Below are 10,678 nucleotides of genomic sequence, written 5' to 3'. Positions count from 1 at the left end.
CTCCGCGCCGGGCGGGTCTGCTCCGGGCGGGCGGCGCTGCCCGTGTCCCCTGCGCCGCGCCGCGTCTCCCCTCCGCCGCCCCTCAGCTCTCCGCCGCGCGTTTCTTTCTGTCTCCGCCTTCGCATCTCTGAGTTTCTGCCCGTCTCCCTACGTGTCTCTCGTTTCCGCGGGGGCCTCTGCCTCGCAGCCTTTGTTTTTCTTTTTTTCTTTTTTTGTCTTTTTGAGACAAGGTCTCGCTACGCAGTTCAGGCTGGCCTTGAGCTCACTTTGTAGCCCAGGCTGGTCTCGAACTTGCAACGATCCTCCTGCCTCTGCCTCCCAAGTCCTGGGATTACAGGCATGCGCCACCACGCCCGGCTACCTGGCAGCCTTTGGCTGCTTTTTCTTGGTGGCCCCCGGGCGGGATGACCCAGAGCGGGCTTTTGTTTTGTTTTGGCACCCGGGCCGGAGGGCGAGGTGAGAGGTGGGCGCAGAGGTGGGGGTGGGGCGGGGAGCTCCCTCCCCTCCCGCCGCGCCCCGCCCCGCCCGCGCTGCCCCGGACCCTGCCTCGCCTGGCTCTGGCCTGCCAGGTGTCGTGTGTCGGGGGTCATAGCCAGCTGGGTACCTAACTGCATCTCAGGTCTCATGCCTCAGTTTCCCCGGCTGTGACTGAGGCCGCTTTCCTCCTGGCTGTGGGCTCTGGCTTCCTAAGCTCCAGGCGCCAGCTGACCAGACGCTTGCACCAACTCCGAATGGAGAGGAGCGCTGTTTCTTTCCCGGGGCGGGAAGGGAGAGCTCTGGGAGCCACTTTAGCCCCTGGCTGGCGCCGCCGAAGGACGGTAGGGTGAGGCTCAGCATGTCCCTTGCTAGTTCCTCTGGCTGCAGGGGATTGGTCTGGGCCTCAGGTTCACCCCAAAGCCGCCTGTCTCCCTCCTGTTTGCGGGTAGTTACCTCCATCACACATGCGAGGAAACTGAAGTTAAGAGCGGGTGTGAGGACTTGTTCAAAGTCACAGAGCATGCCAGGCCATGTGTTGGGCTCCTTTGGGGGGCTGGCGTTTCACTGGAGTTTGGAGGGGCTGCTGTGATTCGGGGCTGGGCCGGGTGCCTGGGCTGCCCCGAGGACACTTTCACCGGGGAATTTCTGGGATGTCTCAGGCTGAGGTCCCAGGTGGTGGAGGTGGTGTGGCCCCCACGACCCTCCAACTTGATGACTGAGACCCTGCCAGAGACCTGAGAGGGAAAGCTGGTGCTCAGGAACCCCAAAATGGTGTTTCTTCTGTGCTGGGGGTGCCGAAAGGGCGATCGCCCCTGAAGCGAGAGCTTGTCCCTTCCAGGACAGCAGGGATAGGCCCCGGGTTAAATGTCACTCCCTCAGCTAGTGAACCGGGCTGTGCACGTCCAGGGGCCTGCAGCAAGCGAGGAGTGCGGCTCGGAGGCTTGGCTCACACAGGTTGACCCTAGGGCGGCAGAAGGTGAAGGTTAGGCCATATTTTTTTTTCTTCCAGTACTGAGAATTGAACCCAGTACTGGACAGCATGTTTCCACTGAGTTACATTCCTGTCCCCTTATTTTTAGGCAGGGTTTCAGTAAGGTGAGGGTGAGGCTCTAAAGGGGACGATAGGTGATCCTTGGGGAATAGGCACCAGATCCCTGAGCTTGCCCCCACTGCAGGAGTGAGTGCGGAGTTTGGATGCTGGAGCTCGGGTTCACAGTGACACGTGCACTTCATGTCAGTCTAATTCTGAGCCCTTACAGCTTGATGCTGAGGACACAGCGAGGACCAAAAGGGACAGACACAGCAAGGGGCTGGCTGATGTACTCATTGTGAAAACTAGAGCAGAAAAGTAAAGTACACGGCCGTTCAGATAAGGGCTGGTGATGCGGGTTAAGTAAAGCAGGGTGAGGGTGTGGGAGTGTGGGCTGGGGCACGGCTGTAACGGGACAGCTTTGGGGGGCCTCTTGGAGCAGGTGCCCGGGAGGGATGAGTACAGTAGGGGTACAGAGGAGACAGATGCAGACTCACTGGCCAGGAGCCTGCCTTGGGAGCTGGAGGAGACCTTTAAAGGAGCCTTGGGCTTGTACGCAGATGAGCCAGGGAGAGGAGGAGATGCGGTCAGGGGCCAGATAACGAGGGCTTGGCTTTGAGTGTGCGTGAGTCAGGAGCCCCTGGAAGATCTTAACTGGAGGGGGACAGGAAGCAGACCATGGTTTTCGCAGACTCTGGCTCTGTGGGGGACAGACTGCAGTGAGCAGTGGTCTAGGCAGGTGTTTGTGGGGCCGGGTGGGGTGTTGGGGGAGCTTGGGGGTTGCTGGCTGTAGGATGTGAGAAGAGTGACTTTTGTGTATCTCGAAGCTGAGCTGAAGGGGCCGAGGAACGGATTGGATTTGGGGTGGGAAGGACAAAGACGCCAGGCAAATAAGCTAGCTGCTTGTGTAAAGTGGGAGCCGTGGGGCCCACTCGAGGCTGTGGGCATTTGCAGTGCAGACAGTGCAGTGTGCCTGACGAGGCGGACACTAGACCGTAGCCTGGGACTGGCCAGGATGTGGTAGTGCTGGCGGGAGAGGGAAGCCCCCGTGAGCCCCCAGGCGGACGGACAGCTCTGGCCTGGGTGTTCCCAGCGCCCAGTCGTGAACAAGAGGGTGAGCACTGGGAAACAAGTATGGGGGTACTGCGACCACCTGAGCAGGCGGGGGCCCCTGTGTGCTGGTTCCCCAGGGAGCCTCCTAGCAGGACACTGCAGTGTGTCAGTCCGCTTGGCACCTTTCCTATCCCTGACGGGTTGGGCCTCAGTTACTGGGCAGTTTCTGGATGAGGAGGTGGGTGACACCTTCAGGAAGCTACCTCTGGGTCTCAGTCTGCCTGCGCCCACTCAATCCTGGATGTTGTCCTAGACCTCTCGTCTCCCTGCTGGGCCCACGTTTGGGAGGTGCCATGGACTTCACATAGGACTGTGGCATCGCCACTCTTTACCACCCTTTGGTCTGTGCTTCTAAGCTTGGGGGACAGGACACCGTAGGGCAGTTGGGGTCCTCTTCAGTGCCTACCTCTCTGAGCCTCATTCTTTGTGCATGGTGGGTTGACACAGATCTTGAAGGGAGCTTGGGGCTTGGCAAGGGTAGGGCTATGAGAGCCACACACAGCGGTCAGTGGAGCCCAAGGACTCGGCCATCTTCCCACTGACTGGAGGCACATTCACCCATTTAATAGTTGAAGACACTGAGGCACTGAAAGCAGGTGGACCTGGCCTCTTTCCCCAGTACATCAGCAGCAGAGGCTGGCAGCTGCCTTGGGTAGGCTCTGGGTGGACGGGACTACAATGTCCAGGTGTGTGTGTCCCCAGCAGCTCTCCCTTCCCACAGACTGTGGAGCATGGGTTCCCCAATCAACCCAGCGCCCTGGCCTTCGACTCTGAACTTCGCATCATGGCCATCGGCACCAGGTCTGGGGCCGTCAAGATGTATCCTTTGCAGGTGTGGTACTAGGGGCCTCTGGGCCACCTGTGGGCAGTTCCCCGCATGCTGAGGTCCCAGCCCTGGCAGGTGCTTTGTGGAGGCTAGGGGGCACTGGGGTCTTGGAGAAGGCTGGCATTGCCTGTGTGCCTGACAGGCCTGGGAGGACTCCTTTTAGGGACCTCAGGACCCTTTGCTGGGAGGCGGGTGCTGAGGGGGCTCAGTCTGCAGTGGCCACAGCTGTCCCTCACTGTTTCAGCCGGCCAGTTTCCTAGGCGACCCTGCCATTGTCCCAGCAACTGTGACTGGGCAGGCTGGGCCAGGGGGCTGGGCCATGAGCCCATTGAGAGTAGTGGGTGGGCTGGGGGCCTGGTGCTTGGGGCGCACACACATGTGAATGTGAAGACACGTGTGTTCAGCCAAGGGGGCGGGGCAGTGCCAGGCTCGGCATGGTGAGTGCAGCTCGGCCCCCACCTGGATCCTGGCGACTGCACAATAGGCTGTGTGAGCTGCACAAAGCGGGCATTTTCCCTGAAGGCCCCGGGAGGAGGTGGGGGCTGGCAGGCAGCTGGATGCCTCTTGCCCATCCTGGAGAATCCCACCCCAACTGCTCTGAGGGAAACTGAGGTGCAGAGTCTGGCTAGCAGCTGCTTGGGGAGAGTGCCAGCTCCTGCCCGTCCCTGTGCGGAGCTGTGGGTCTCCTTCCCCTGGTTATGGACGTCAGAGGGTAGAAAACAAATCAGTGCCTGAAATGGGGGACTGGGTTGGTGGAGCCTGCTGTCCCAAGGTTGGGAGCATTGGATGGCAGGTGGATGTGAAGGCCTGTGGCTGTGAGCTTTTCACCTGCTCTCGGGAACGTGGTGGGCAGAGATGTTGTCCCCTCCCCTGTGGGCCCTGACCTGCTGTTCCCACCCGGCATGGGTGCTGAGCTGCCTGCACAAGTGTCTACACAGCCTTCTCTCTGTGTCACAAGCGTCCCCATCTCAGTGCCAGCACTGGCCTTGCTGCCAGGCACTCTGAGCTGCTGCTGCTGCGGTGTGTGTCTTGTGTGAGGCTTTTTGTGCTCAGAGAACCTGGAGTGCAGATGAGTATCCTGATCCTCAGAGGGGCGGACACGGTCCTGGGTCCCTTTGCCTTCCCTTTCCTCTGCTTTTCCTGTGAACCCCACAACCTGGGTAGAGCCCCGGGATTGGGAAACTGAGGCTGGAGAGGCCAGCCCTGGTCTCAAATGCGGCCTCCTCCCCTGCAGACCTGGCCCTGTCTCCTTGGTGACCCTGCTTTCTGCACAGCTGCTCCCGCCCCCGCCCCCTCTTTTGTCCCCTCTTCTGTACCCACCAGACTCCTACAGGGAATCCCATTTCAGGCCCCAGGCAACGAATCTTGCCTTTTCACTGTGGCAGCGTCCCTAAACCCCAGCTCCTGGGCCCCCTCAGCCGTGTGGTCCACCTTCAGTCCCGGAGTGGCTAGGACTCTGGGCACTGGTGTTGGGCACTTCAAGCAGGTCATCTGTCCTCTCCAACTCCTTGTGTACTCATCTGTAAAATGGGCAGTGGGGAGCGCTGGCTACCTGCCTGGAGGGAGGTTGTTTTCTTTGAGCTTGAAGCTGTAGTAAGAGGCAGCCTGGACTCTTCTTACTTCGGGGTTTGCCATTCCGGCCTGGCCTTCTGTCTCTAGCCTGCTTGCTCCCCAACTGGCAGGCTTGCAGCCCACACAGGCACGCACAAACTCACTTGAGGCTGCGGTGGAGTAGTGCCTCAGCTTGGCCCCGGGTCTGGGGTAATGGTGCTGGGCAGGTTTTTATTCTCACTTCATCTGCGGTAGGCCGAAGTCACTAGCCCATTTTGTAGATAGAGAAGTAAAGGTCCTACAGCAGCACCCCACCTACTGCAGCTGTAAGGAGCCTGCCCTGTGAGCCTGGGAGACCTTGCAGGGAGCCCTACTGGGGTTTGGAGGTCTGGACATGCAGTTCTGACGGGGTTTGTCAGAATATTCCCCGGGAAGGAGACTTGCGCACCTCATGTTGGTTTTCTGGCCTGTACCTGTGTGTTCCTGCCTTTAACCAGTCACCTTCAGCTATGGCGCACCCGGGGTGGAGTTCACGGGCCTACACCGAGATGTGGCCACTGTTACTCAGATGCATTTCCTGCCCGGCCAGGTGAGCTGCTATCCTCCACTGGCCAGGTCCTCACGGTCCCCGCGTCCTGCCACCCACCCAGGCCAGCCCAGTTTTGGTCTCTGCTCACCCCCAGGGCCGCCTCCTGACCCTGCTGGATGACAGTAGTCTGCACCTCTGGGAGATCATCCATCATAATGGCTGTGCCCACTTGGAGGAAGCGCTCAGCTTCCAGCCACCCAGCCGGCCCAGCTTTGAAGGAGTCAGGTACTGGAGAACTTGGCCGCTGCTCGTTTGATGGTGGATGGGCAGGAGCTCCCAGGGAGGCACGGGAGCCAGCTAGGCCAAGGTGTGATGGTGACTGGCCCCTGCCAGTAAGCTGGGTTCAGGGTGAGTGGTGCCTCGAGCACAGCCTAGGAGGACCCTGCTTAGCTGAGAGTACTCGACTTCTAGGGTTAGGTGGGAGGCTCTGGCTGAGGTGAAGTGAGTAGGTTGGGCTGTGCCACCCGACTGGGAGTCTTGGGTGGTTTGAGCCCCAGGAGACGCATGTACATGCTGAACTCCTTGGATCTGCAGCCTCCCACTGTCTTCCCTATAGTGATGAGGCAGTCTGGGGGCTTAGCATGGTCTAACCAAGCTGACATCAGCAGAGGTCCTTGGCCCTTTGAATCGGGTTGGGAGGTGGGCCACTGTGTGCATGGGTGAGTGAAGGCAGGTTTGGGGGCAAGGAGGGTCCTGTGGGCTGTCCTTGGTGAGGTGCAGGCGGGTTGTCCAGTTGTAGCTGCATGGCCTGGCCCCAGGTGGGAGTATAAGGCCTTTTCCCCAGCCTGGCCTGCAGTGGCCTGGCCTGCAGTGGCTGGAATGGGGGAGTCAGGGGCAGGCTCCTTGTCAGTCCCAGCCTCTACTGGCTGGGGATCTTTAGTGCCTCCTGCAGTCAGGAGGCATCTGGAGGGCTGCAGCAGGATTCCTGCATGGGATTCAGGGAGGCTTTGTCTATCCTAGAGCTGCTAGACTTAGATGGGGCAGTGCCCTGATTCCTGCCTTCCCTTCCTGGTGGTGGAAGGAGTGGAGAGTCCTTCTCCAAGACCTGGGCACCTATTTTTATCCTTCTCCCTGCCAACATCCTTATGAATAATTGAGTGTGCTAATTACACCACACTGTCGCCTTCCCGCGGTGCTGTCTGCTCTATAAGCAGGCCCCCTCTGAGTGCAGAGGGTTGGGAATGAGCCAGCAGCGAGAGCCCGGGCCCTGCCACACTCTCCTCCGCAGTAGATGTGTTTGCACCTCAACCTCTTCCCCTTACCCCTTGCAGTGTGCCTGCCAGCCTCACCCGCATCACGGTGGTCTTGCTGGTGGCTGCTGCTGACACAGCCGCCCTGGGCACTGAGGGTGGCAGTGTCCTCTTCCTGGATGTTACCACCTTGACGCTGCAGGAGGGACAGACCCTCAGCCCAGACGAGGTTCTGCGCAGGTGAGAGCCAGAGGGCTTCCCAGCGCCCACTGTGCCTGGGACGTTCCTCCGACTCACAGAGGCGCTCTCTGTAGTGTGCCCGAGGACTACCGGTGTGGGAAGGCGCTGGGCCCTGTGGAGTCACTCCAAGGACACCTCACGGACCCTACTAAGGTCCTCATTGGGTATAGCCGGGGCCTGCTGGTCATTTGGAATCATCCTGCACGGTGTGTGGACCATATCTTCTTGGGGAACCAGGTAAATGGGTGAGGCCTGCGTCCCCTCAGCCTGGGCCCCTGCACGTACCTGCCACTCAGACCCACCTGCTCCCGCCTACAGCAGCTGGAGAGCCTGTGTTGGGGGCGGGGTGGCGGCACCATCGTCAGCTCGCACAGCGATGGCAGCTATGCCATCTGGTCGGTGGAAACTGGCAGTTCCCTGACACTGCAGCCCACTGTGGCCACTACACCTTACGGTGAGTGCTGGGGAAGCCTGACTGGAGGGTCGTAAGTGGAGGACCGCCCGGCCTTGGTGGGGGGCATGGTCAGGGTAGTGGGCCTTCTCCGGGGGAGAGGCAGGAGGCAGCTGCAAGGCAGACCGGGAATGGGAGGTCTGATGCTGTCCCACCCCCCAGGCCCCTTTCCCTGCAAGGCCATCAACAAGATTCTGTGGCGGAACTGTGAATCGGGGTAGGTGGAGGGAGAGGGATGGGTTGCGGTTACATCTGGCTGGGGGGCTGGAAGGGTGGGCTCCGGACACACAGGGGTGAAGCCCTTGCGTCATGCAGTGTGTACTCTGGGCTTGGGGCTGCGGGCTCACGTGCCTTCTCCTCCCAGGGGCCACTTTATCATCTTCAGCGGTGGCATGCCCCGTGCCAGCTACGGTGACCGCCACTGTGTGAGTGTACTGCGAGCTGAGACGCTGGTGACGTTGGACTTTACCTCCCGCATCATTGACTTCTTCACGGTGCACAGCACAGGGCTGGAGGATGGTGTGTGCCTGCTCTCCCCCTCCCCCGCCCCGTGCTGCCTGTGGCCCGGCTCACCCTGCCCCATCCTGTAGACTTCGACAACCCACGGGCCCTAGCCGTGCTGCTAGAGGAGGAGCTGGTGGTGCTTGACCTGCAGACGCCTGGCTGGCCGGCTGTGCCTGCCCCCTACCTGGCCCCGCTGCACTCATCCGCCATTACCTGCTCTGCCCACGTTGCTAATGTCCCTGCCAAGCTGTGGGCCCGAATCGTGAGCGCCGGCGAACAGCAGAGCCCCCAGACTGCCTCTAGTGCCTCGGTATGGGGGTGGGGTGCCCTGCGGGGTGAGGCTTTGGGGAAGCAGTTTGCCCTTGGTGGAGGGCAGTACTCGCCTGGGACTGGAAGAGGGAACATGTTGGATGTGTAGGGAGCTCTGAATACCATGCCCAGGGTGAGAGGGAGGGAACTTAATCTTGACCTTGTACTCACGTCTCTCCTGTTTTTCCCAGAGCTGGCCCATCACTGGGGGCCGGAACCTGGCCCAGGAGCCGTCACAGCGAGGGCTGCTGCTGACTGGGTAGGTTAGGGGGGCTTGAGACCCTTCACATACCAGGCCTAGTACGTCCCTGGCCCATCCCAGGTCCTGCAGATACTGAGGTGCCAAGTGACTCAGGCCTGGCCCCGGCAGGTCCACACTGTTCCCTCACCCAGAGTGGATTGGATGAAGCCTCCCTAGATCCTGTGCACGGCCCTGCCCTGTTCTGCATTTGGCCGAGAACTGAGTTCCAGCAGACCCCAGGGCTCCACCCACCCGGCCTGCCTGTCCTGGGACCGGAAAATCTGGGCTGGCCCACGCGGAGCTGCCCAAGGCAGGTGCTAGAGAGCCCGACTGGGCTTGGCGGGCGCTGACGTGCCTGGTGACTCAGGCTCTGCTTCCTGCCCTGCCTTCCCTCCGGCCTGCTGGGCCTTTGATGTAGCAGTGCGCCCTCCTTGGTTGAGAATCGCTGCAGCTCTGAGGGCTGCTGGAGTGAGTCCCGGTGTACCCCACGCACACACCCTCATGCCCTGGCTCTGGGCTCCCCCTCCCGCCACGGGCCTTCCTTGGGCTCGGCAGCTGTGTCCTGAGGCTGCATCCTAGTTTGTACGCTCCTCCCTGCCCCCCGCTGCCTCACCTCGTCTTCCTGCTCTCACATTATGTGGCCGTCTTGGGCCTCTCCTGGTCCCTGCAGGGATTCCCTGCACTGCCCTGGAACTGCCTGCCTCCTGTTTGTGCAGCCTGCTCTGATTGCTCGGTGCCCTCAGTGGGGCAGAAGTGCCTTTGTCTTTCCTGTGTTTCCCCCTCTGCAATTTCCTGATGATAAGGGAAGTCGTTTTCATACCTTCCCGCCCTGCTCCAAGGGCGTCGATGAAAGTAGTGGATGTGGCCTAGCACGTAGTAGGGGCTGCGTGTGTGTCTGTCCTATAGAACGGGTGCTTCCTGTGGTAGCAGTGGGGCTCTGGCCAGTGAGCGTGTGTGGTAGGTGCTCCGTGAGTGGCACGAGGTGTGTGGGCCTCTGAGGGGCGATCTGACGCCTGCCCCCTCTGCAGCCACGAGGATGGTACGGTGCGGTTCTGGGACGCCTCTGGCGTGGCGCTGCGGCCGCTCTACAAGCTGAGCACGGCGGGCCTCTTCCAGACAGACTGTGAGCACGTGGACAGCCTGGCCCAGGCTGCTGAGGACGACTGGCCACCCTTCCGCAAGGTGGGCCCCTCCCCTGGCCTTGAGGGGCTGGTTCTGGCTCTGCCTGGTGCTGTGACCCTGTCCTTGCCCCTCAGGTGGGCTGCTTTGACCCCTACAGCGATGATCCCCGGCTTGGCGTGCAGAAGGTGGCTCTCTGCAAGTACACAGCTCAGATGGTGGTGGCCGGCACTGCAGGCCAGGTAGGCTGGTGTCCCTGAGTTGGGGATGTCTGAGCTTTGTGGAAAGGTGGGTCTGAAATGCAGGGTCTGGTGTGGGGCAGAGGGACAAGCCCGAGCTGAGCCCCAGAGGTGGAATTGGGGCTCCAGGTGGGGCTGTCTGTGGGAGCGTAAGTGGACCTGTCATGGGGGCTGAGTCAGGCTCCGGTGAGGAAACCATGGAGGGTTGGGGCAAAGCTGGGAACACTGTCAGATGAACTCTGGGAAGCCGGGCGTGGTGGCGCACGCCTGTGATCCCCCAGCACTCGGGAGGCTGAGGCAGGAGGATGGTTGCAAGTTCAAGGCTACCCTGGGCTACAGAGTGAGCTCAAGGCCAGCCTGAACTGCATAGTGAGACCCTGTCTCAAAAAGACAAAAAAACAAAAGAGGTGAGCTCTGGGAGGGCGGTTACTGCCGTGCCTCTGGCACTTTTACGCAGTGTGCAGAAGGTGCTGAGCAGGAGACAGGAGAGGGCGTGACAGTGCATTCTAAGAGGCGGAACTAGTAAGGACTTGGCCTCTGCTGTGTCCTTGCACAGCACTGGAGAAGGTGCTGTGTGGGTTATTGGTCAGGGGAAGAAAGGCTCAGGTAAGGGCAGTCGCTTTGTGAGGGCGAGTGGGAGGCAGGACCAGCAGGTTTGGATCTCAGCTGTTCCGTAATGGTCCTTGAGGATAATGGTCCGTGAGGGCCGTGGTGTGTAAGAGACATTCACAAAGGGCTTATTTGGTGGACAAACAGAAGACAGCGCCGGACCGCCTGGCACTGCTGGGAGTGTGCACTG

General features: G+C 60.7%; 1 protein-coding gene across 1 annotated transcript in view; it reads left to right on the top strand.

Moving 5' to 3' along the window:
* Positions 1-3,341: 3,341 nt before the first annotated feature.
* The window catches only part of Llgl1 (lethal giant larvae homolog 1 (Drosophila)), a gene marked incomplete at its 5' end in the record, with an annotated part of 14,420 nt that continues 7,083 nt past the window's right edge, over positions 3,342-10,678 (top strand). Inside the window, 12 exon segments of the mRNA XM_005402281.2 lie at positions 3,342-3,439; positions 5,505-5,586; positions 5,681-5,811; positions 6,858-7,016; positions 7,091-7,253; positions 7,335-7,470; positions 7,630-7,684; positions 7,832-7,986; positions 8,058-8,281; positions 8,472-8,539; positions 9,550-9,703; positions 9,778-9,882. Of these exon segments, the coding sequence (XP_005402338.2) occupies positions 3,342-3,439; positions 5,505-5,586; positions 5,681-5,811; positions 6,858-7,016; positions 7,091-7,253; positions 7,335-7,470; positions 7,630-7,684; positions 7,832-7,986; positions 8,058-8,281; positions 8,472-8,539; positions 9,550-9,703; positions 9,778-9,882 (1,530 nt within the window).

This window comes from Chinchilla lanigera, unplaced genomic scaffold (genome assembly GCF_000276665.1).
Source record: "Chinchilla lanigera isolate Chin_1 unplaced genomic scaffold, ChiLan1.0 scaffold00077, whole genome shotgun sequence".
In the NCBI taxonomy this organism is placed as follows: Eukaryota; Metazoa; Chordata; class Mammalia; order Rodentia; family Chinchillidae; genus Chinchilla; species Chinchilla lanigera.
Note: the sequence above shows the minus strand (reverse complement) of the source record. Positions and strands in the feature narration are given on the sequence as shown.